The sequence below is a fragment of the Lonchura striata genome, chromosome 3, assembly GCF_050655825.1.
Source record: "Lonchura striata isolate lonStrDom1 chromosome 3, ASM5065582v1, whole genome shotgun sequence".
Lineage (NCBI taxonomy): Eukaryota > Metazoa > Chordata > Aves > Passeriformes > Estrildidae > Lonchura > Lonchura striata.
Window position 1 is genome coordinate 21,153,509 of NC_140705.1, and position 9,033 is coordinate 21,162,541.

Consider the following 9,033-nt stretch of genomic DNA (forward strand, 5'->3'; position numbering starts at 1 on the left):
TTTCTGAACAGACAGTTGACCTTGCTAATTGTCACTATTAAAAGGGAACAAAGTATTATTCCACCAGGCTTGTTTGGTTTAGATACTGTGATATTGTTGCAGCAATAATTTTCTTCCTACTTTCCATTAGTAAGTGAACCTTCATATAGAGAGAAGGAGGTTCTGAATCTGTTCCCAGTGAGAAGCTGTTCTTTCCACTTAAAGAAGAGGGTTTGCACAAGAATAAATTTTTTATGTGAATAGAATAATTATACTACTTTTTCATGGCAATTATATTATTAGATTATTACTTCACAATGGATCTTGCCCATCATGATGCTTGTATATGACAATAAAGTAATAAACTTATACTGAACTTTCACCTGATATAAATCAGCAGATGTTCCCTGAGAACTATGACAATTGTCTCTATCAGACTTGAGATTCATGACCCAGGACTTGAATTTTATTTTGTCTAGGCAGCACAAATAATCTACCCCTCCATTTCCTGCTCATTCCACTATCTCTCCTATCTGTTCCACATATGCTCTATTTAATCTAGGTAAGTCAGCCTCTCCCCTGAAGATTCTTTGCACTGAGGAAGGAATAAGGCTCCAGTGTTTCTTGAAATACTACAATGAAGAAATGAAAGTCAGCTGGTGCCACAGGTAGATGAGAATATTTTTTCAATTTTACTTGAGAAAAAATGCTGCCTTTACTATTTAATATTTACTATTCCTTGGCATTCATTAATAAATTGGAAAACATTAATGAATTTCTCTTTCCAGAACAATATATTCTCTTTTAACATAGAAAGTACATAAGGTAAAAGAAATATTAAAAGGCTCATCCAATACCCTCAGGAGGACTGTAACAGACAGAAAAAAGGAACCTACTGTGTTGTGTTCTCTTATTCAACACAAGACTGTTTGTCTTCTATTGTATCTGCTTGAGTTTTAAAAGTGACAGTCTATTCTACCATCCAATTCATAGCAGTATAAAATTAAAGAATACTATATGGATAATGTGGAAATATCAGTGTGCATATTTGTATTTATATTTACATTTACATAGAGAACCTCCTGAATATTTCAGATTTTATAACATCTTACACTTTGATTGTCTGGAATATCATTGAACAGAGGTTCTGAATGAATTCCTATATGAATACAATGACAATAAACAGAGCTGTTAAAAGATAGACTAAAACAAACCAACCAACTGACCAACTTCTCCCCACTTCCCCTCTCCTTTAAATGGGGTTATAGAATTTTTTTTTCCTGGAAGAATTGGAATGCTACACAACCCATTATTTTATTTTTTTTTCCACCAGGTAAACTTCTAGCTAGCATTAAATTCTCCATTTTCTTGCATAGCATGAAATAAAATACAAGTTCTAGACCTAGTATTCATCATCTACTCATCTACTCAGGGCACAGTGGGAAACATTATATGTTATATTTTCTAATATACAGCCATTTCTATCCAGAAATCTAATTTGGTAGGCTGAACTCAATGAAGTTATCTTAAAGAAAGGAAAATGGTAAAAATACTTTTTCACCATCGAAATAATTCTAGCTATGAAGTCAAATCAGCTCTATCTAGTCAAATAAAATGAGTGATCAAGAAAAAGCTAAAATTGACTTAATTTCTAAAAAAATCCATCTCAAGATTCTTGGGGATGAAGAATGGAAAGGAGTATTTCTGTAGTTAATGAGTGAAAGAAGAAAGTTCTCTTTGAGGCATTGAAAATGGTCTGGATTATATGATCTCATTAAATAGCTTCTTCTATTTCCTCTGTTTGGGACAGACTGTGGACTAGAAGGCCACCTGATCTGAATGTGCAGAGTATTTCTTTTATTCTTAACGAGGAAGTGATAAGTCAAGCTAATGTCATTTTAAAGAGTTTTTATTCCTTATCTACAGTTAAGAAATGTTCCTTTCTTGTTTTTATAAAAAACAAAAATGCACTTTAACTTGATGCAGGAGTAATTTTATATAAACATTTTGTTAATTGATTTTTGAAGTTAATGAAATGCAAAAGATATCTTTCCTTCATCAAAAAAGGTGTTTTGCCTACAATTTACAACCCCTATGTATTATATTTTACTGTGTATGAAGTGTACAGAGCCCTAAGCATTTTCACACAGATTCATGTATGTGCATAAAGATGTAAGCATAACTCTGTGTGAGGAGGGAAGGAGAATGAGAAAAGGGTGAACGAATGAGTCTTAGAAATGGAAACTCAAGCTAATATTATAAAAGTGTTTCATATTCCCTTACGGAAGCAAAGAGTATTCTGGAAAAATAAGCCCATTACTTGCAATCATTTGTGACTTTATAGATGATTTTCTATGGACAGCATACAGGAAAGGAATGTTCAAACTCATCTCTATGAATCTCTTTTTTTTTTCCTCTCAGGGAATCTAAGATTTCTTCTGGTGAAAAGATGAAGATTGGAGGTGGAGAAGATGTTGCCTGGTTGCAGATAAGTGAGCCCACTGAAAAGGATAAGGGGAACTACACCTTTGAAATCTTTGGTGGCAAGGAATCCTACAAACGCACGCTTGATCTGTCTGGGCAAGGTATCTTTAAAAGATCAGATTTGTATTGTGCCTTTTCATATATTATGCAGATTTTATTGGAAATAGAGGAATTACAGTAAGAAGAGATAGTCTTTGATCAGAACCAGCCATAGGTAAGTTTTATAACTGTTATTATCTTTTTAGTCTTGTATCTGTTTTCAGTACCAGCTGCATTAGTTTTCAGGGGTCTGGTTTCTCATTGTGCTACTGTGTGACTTTGTACAGGTTTTAAAAGAGCTTTTAACATGGGTATGTGTTTAACTATTTATTGAGCCCCAGTGAAAGTTGTGTTGATGGAAAATAACCCTCTCAATTGTTTTGTTGCAGCTTTTGATGAGGCATATGAAGAGTTTCAGCGACTCAAGTAAGTGATGCATCTTTTATATTTTAATGCTATAACAATAGTGTCAGCAGTGTCAAAATATATTTTATTATTAATTTTATCAATAACATTATATGTTTGTCTTTCTTTCTCAACAACTTTAGGGCAGCTGCTTTTGCTGAGAAGAGTAAGTTTATTTTACATTTTATCATAGGTGTTTTATGTGATCTAGTGTTCTTTTTAAAGCATTCATCATGATATGCTTCCATAACTTACTGAGTTCTGTGGCTACAGAAATCCTCTGTTAGCACTAAATATTGCAATAACAATAGTAATTTGTGGATTTTGTTGTCTTTAATTGCAATGGAAATGCGCTAAACGTGTCACATATTTTGCAAGCCTCCACTGTATCTTCTTGTGTCTGCAGAGATTTGGTGAAGTGTGACTTGTGTGTCATAAAAAGAGGTGTTGAGTCTGAAAGCTGCTGAGAATACTGAATATTGGGATCTATCTATTAAGTAAAAAATTGCCAGCTGCTGCCTGTTCTGCACTGCGTGCTGAGACAGACTGTGGGGAAGCTCATTGCAGTTAGGGACTGTAGGAGTACTGGAAATGATATCAATTCCCTGGTGATGACATGATGCTTCTGTCCACAAGGTCCATGGCAGAACAAATTTTTCCTTAGGTTTTGGATACCACCAAGATGCTAAAATCACCCTCCTTACTTTGCTCTGGGCCCAAAACATAAACTGTTAAGCTCAGCAGTACTTTCTAGGTTGTTACGCGTATCAGTTTAGAATGCTGTGGCACAATCTCAGCCAAAGAAATCTAAAGGGACTATACAACACTTCAAACACCTCCCAAAATATCACAAAAATTGTATTTTTAAAAAAAGATTTTAAAAAAGGCAAAAAAAAAAAAAAGCTGTGAGTCATGACTCCAAAATCATTAAAAAATTAGTAATTTTGAGGTCTAAACTTCACACGGTCATCATATTTTTCTTTAACTCCTAGATCGTGGTAAAGTCATTGGTGGTTTGCCTGATGTTGTCACTATAATGGATGGGAAGGTAAGGACAGTTTCTGTCATGCTGAGCAGTGAGAGGTTTGCTTTGATGTCAAAAGGTGAGGGAATGAAAATGGTTTCATAGAAACTGAAAGCAGAAGGAGAATAATTTTATTTTTAGTTCACAACTATTATTTCATAAGTAGAACAGACCGAAATTATCTAAAATGACTGTTGAATATAACTGCTAAGTTTTTAATATCAACTTATTAAGACTTGATTAATTATTATAATTTAATTATTAATGTCTCTTAAATGACATCACTTTTGAAAGCAATAGCAATTAAAAGTTGCCATGTTAAAAAAAGGACAGAAAGAATAAAATGCATACTAATAGACACAAGTTATTTTCCCAAAATTTTATATTTGTGTTTGCATCACCATTCCTTTAAATATCTTACAGTTAGTCTAGGTCCTATATGATATTAGTTAACTTTGCCTCCTACACAATATCACTTCCAAGAATACTCACAGACTCAGCTTGCCACTAGATTGCGCCCATAGTATGTAAATCTTCCTTCAGCATTCTGACTTTGGATGCATGAATTGTGCAAGACCACTTGTATTTGTGACCACATGCTGCTTTGGTCACTGAAAATTTCTTCCTGTTTTAATTTTACTAAGTTATATCACACCTATTCAGTCATCATCAATCAAGAAAAACATTCCTCAAAAACATGCATGGGTGAACACAGATGGACTTTCTCAGCTCCCTCTGTATCAGGATTTGGTAAAACCTGAAGGGGAATGTGGAGGGAATATAATGAAGAATTCTGGTAGAAATTGTCAGTTTGGGGTTGTTTATGCTAAGGGTTTTCTTTGTTTTATTTTTTCCTGTTTTCTTTTGCCTTTTCTTTCCTAACACAATGCTGCATATGTTAAATTCTTAAGGTGATTTTATCTAGGGCCAAATTTTGTGCACAGTGAGTTTTCAGCAAATGTAAAAAAAGTACAGACTAAGCAATGCAACTTCTCAGATATTTCTTTCATTTTTTCTGTAATCACTATACCTAAATACATGAAGCTTATGCACATACACTTAGAGCGTGGTCAAAATGGAGTTCAGCATTACATCTATAAAAATTTGGAAGAATGCTCATGAAAATTTTACAAGCTCCTTAAATCTCAGTTTGGTCCTTGAGAAATGCTAAGCTGCCAGCATGGTCCATTACATGATGTCAGCTATTTTCTGAATGTGCCTCACATGCATGAAACACATGGCCAGATGGGACACCACTGTGAGCAACCTTGTCTAGCGGAAGGTGTCCCTGCCTGTGGAAGATGTCCCTCCCCATGGCAGGGGGATGGCAAGCAGATGATCTTTAGTGTGCCTTCTAACCCGAACCATTCTATGATTTTGAGAGCACTTTACCAGTATTTATATATTATTTATTCTCCATAAAATATTTCCTCTTTTTCAGGCAGACACACCTGGAATCGATGTCCAGTGATTCATGTTATGTATTCTATTTTTAAGTGATTTTTTTTTTAATCATCTCAAGCAATAACCTCAGGAGGCCTTGGTCAGGAAAGATTTGCTCAGTTCTCCTCCCTGCTGTGTACAGGGAAGCTTCAAGGATGTTTTTAAAACTATCATTGCCTGAACCTCATGTCAGACTAATGGGTTGTCAGGAGTCTCCTGCAGGCAGGACTGCAACGACAGTCCAACTTACTGTCTGCAGACACTGCAGCTCTGAGGCTATTGCTGTCTCACAGTTACTGGTGAGATGGTGGAAAGTCTGAATCAAGGAAAAAAGAAATATTAGGGACTCTACTTTTCAGTCTTCAGGAACATGATACTTGATAATTAGTTTAATTAGCTAAGAATAAGAAATGCCTAAAAACAATACAGAGGTTAAAGAAATCTTACTGATCTCAAAATTACTTCTGTTTATCTCCCTCAGACACTGAATCTGACCTGTACTGTATTTGGAAATCCTGACCCTGAAGTGGTTTGGTTCAAGAATGACAAGGCCTTTGAAATTGATGAGCACTATGCATTTTCACTGGAACAAGGGAAATATGCCAGTTTAACCATCAAGGGGGTGACTTCAGAAGATTCAGGCAAATACAGCATCCATGTTAAGAACAAGTATGGTGGGGAAACAGTGGATGTCACTATAAGTGTGTACAGACATGGTGAAAAAATGCCTGAAATTAAGCCCGGTCAACTTGCTAAACCCAAGCCAATACCACCATCAGAAGAAGTCCTCAAACCTGAGGGCAAATGAAGATTCTGTAACAAGTGAAGCTTCACCCTATGTTTGACAAACAGAATAGAATACCTATGCTGTATTTGAGCTATTGTCACACAAAATTAATTTTTAATGTCCAAAGGGAAGCTGAGTTTTTAAGTTTGCTTAAGGAGGTAGCTGTGCTGTGGTGCTGTACACATCTGCAACAATCTCATTTTGAATGCATATAATAGAGTAGGACTTGCAAACAGTGAAAAGACAAATTCCTGCCAGGGGTTCCCGTATGAGATGGCAAGTTTCAAAGACATACAAACTTACAGTAAACTTTCATTTTCACGTTTGTCAATCCTCTGCAAAAAAACAAAAAACCAAAAAAAACAACAAAAAACAAAACAAGCCAATCCCAAACTCCAAGCAATCCAACAAGCCTCTGAGAACAAATGTCCCATCAGTAAAGGTGGTGAACTGCAGTTAGATATTTAGAGATGGTCCTTTTGGTTTTGAAGCCCTTGGTCCTGTAAGTTTATTGAGTAGTCTTGCTTTAGTAGTGATACTCTTGTTCTATCAATAGTGTGACAAATGACATTGTTCTGTCAATACTGTGACATTTTACAAATGTTCACTCTTTACTCACTGAACCATAGGCTGGCTGTATTTTGTTTTTCCTGCTTTGTGCTAATAAAACTTTAGAAGTCACCTTCGCTACTCACTACTCCAAATCACTCCTAACTAGTTCTATTTACTCTTCATTGTTTAATTATTGCTTATTGCACAATTTCACAGCTGGTAGCATGCAGTCTATCGACTTTCAATAAAGAATGCAAATTATGGTTAATCACAGTCACTAGATGGCACTTGCAATATTAATTTTATTTTTTACAATACAGGTCAAGCTTAAACTGGCACCAGAAGATATGTATACAATTCAGTCACTTAAGATAATTATGTATTTGATTCTCCTCTCAGTGAAAAGAACAAGGGAACTCTTCCATGGGTGAAGTGATGTTCTTCTAGGCAAAATTTTCAATGCATTCTTATTGTGAAACATTCAAATAGGATGGGCATCATTTGCTCACATATCTCTCATACAATACATAACTGAGTGTTTGCAGTGATGGCTTTTTTGGATCAGGTTCCCTGTTCAATAAAAAACCACCTATATACCTAGAAGAAATTTTGATCCTTGCTGTGCAGCTTCCAGCAAAGAGTTCTAATGGTAACACCTGCGATACACATTGAAGGCAGCCCTCCTCTCTTGTGACTTCTTCCAGTTTCTAGGATAAATGAGATGAAAAGGGAGCATTGTGGGAGATGGGAGCTTGGATGAGGGGTAACACACAGAAATGGCACTGCAAAATCTTTACTGAAGAAACTGGATGAAAGAGATTGGCTCAAGTATTCAGACTAGAAATTTGTTTTTGAGGTCACTGCTGAAAGCTGATGCTGAGTCTTTCATGCTGAGTTTCAACTTCTGAGTTTAAGTGTGGGAAATATAGAAAGAATTGTTCTGACTTCTCTTCCCCCTCCCCAGCCTGCCCATAGCAGACAAACTGAAAAAAAACCCAAAAAAACCAGGAAAATGGACAGTTTTGGAGCAAATTTAATTTCAAGGTTTCCTTTTTTTCTTTTTTTCAAATTGCATTTTGGTGACATAAGCCTTTCATTGTTTTGTCTGGAACCCAATTCACTTGAACCACAATGTTTTTTGTTTTGGAGAAAGATGAAAAGCAGATGAAATGAGAAACCAACTTACAATCTGTCAGATGCAGTAGGTTGGAGCACACATCTGGGAGACAAAAAAGTAGCAATCCCCTCCTTCCTCCTTCCCAACCATGGATATTTGAACTACTATTTTTGACTATTGAGGATAGTACACTAATGCTGAATTTGGTTTGTATTTGGAAGTGCTGCCTCTATTTATGTGTTTGTTTGTTTGTTTGTTTGTCCTTTACTTTACCTGTCTGGGTAAACAGACTGAAAAAGAGACTAGACCTAGGCATCCTGCCTCTCACATGAGCTTTTAAATGCTAGATTTGAGAGGTTCCTCCCTTTCTTGAATTTTTTCCTAATTTTTAGTAGTCAAGGAGGGATTGAGGTCGTGGCAGTGTAAACTAGTTAGGAACTTGATGGTTTGAACAAGTAATGATGAGAATGGATTCACTGTAGTTTCAAATTCTCCAAAGACTGCAAACCTCCTTTGCCTCACATTGATACCTCTAAGTAGTCATGATAAAAAACAACAGGCCAGCTCTGGAAAGGAAATAGCCTTTGATCACACTTTATTAAAAGATGATTTGATTTTAAATAAAAATATTTTGAAATATTTTTGTGCCCAGAGCAAATGAGCAGTGAGTTTAATATTTAAGTACAATACAAACATCTAGGAGTTATACTAAATGGTGATAAAAAAATACTTTTTCTGGGGTGAAAACTTGTGGTTAGGGATCCATATTCTGCCTCTGGTCATTGAATGAAAGTGTCCAAGATGTTCAGTGACTGAAGAACATGGTACTAACATGAAATAGCTAAGTTAGGAGATTTTAAGACACAAAAAAAAGTAAGGATTTACCATTTGAGTATTTTTCAAATAAGAAAATATATTTTTTATAGGAATCCATCATCACAAGAACTTCAGAAAGTCTCAATAAAATAAACCCTATTTTCTTCTTTTTAATTCTAATTTCTTATTAAAGGTATTTAAGATTTTCAAAATCTTATTATGGCAGGCTCACAAAACATCAGAGCCAGTCTCTGTAGCATACAAAGTGAGTATCAGCAGGAATTTAATATTATTCTTATCTCCTTCTACACAGTACACAGGTTAATTTTAGCTGACACTATCAAATTACTGCATGTTATGGCAGCTTTTCGGAGGTATCCTTGGGCA

General features: G+C 35.4%; 1 protein-coding gene across 4 annotated transcripts in view; it reads left to right on the forward strand.

Moving 5' to 3' along the window:
• The window catches only part of MYOM2 (myomesin 2), a 77,318-nt gene extending 70,332 nt beyond the window's left edge, over positions 1-6,986 (forward strand). For all 4 annotated transcript variants that reach the window (XM_085574592.1, XM_021551264.4, XM_085574593.1 and 1 more), the window contains 6 exons: positions 542-647; positions 2,401-2,564; positions 2,892-2,928; positions 3,051-3,073; positions 3,900-3,955; positions 5,856-6,986. In XM_085574592.1, the coding sequence (XP_085430718.1) occupies positions 542-647; positions 2,401-2,564; positions 2,892-2,928; positions 3,051-3,073; positions 3,900-3,955; positions 5,856-6,182 (713 nt within the window). In that variant the 3' untranslated portion in view covers positions 6,183-6,986. The remainder of the gene's footprint in view (positions 1-541; positions 648-2,400; positions 2,565-2,891; positions 2,929-3,050; positions 3,074-3,899; positions 3,956-5,855) is intronic.
• The last annotated feature ends 2,047 nt before the right edge of the window (positions 6,987-9,033 follow it).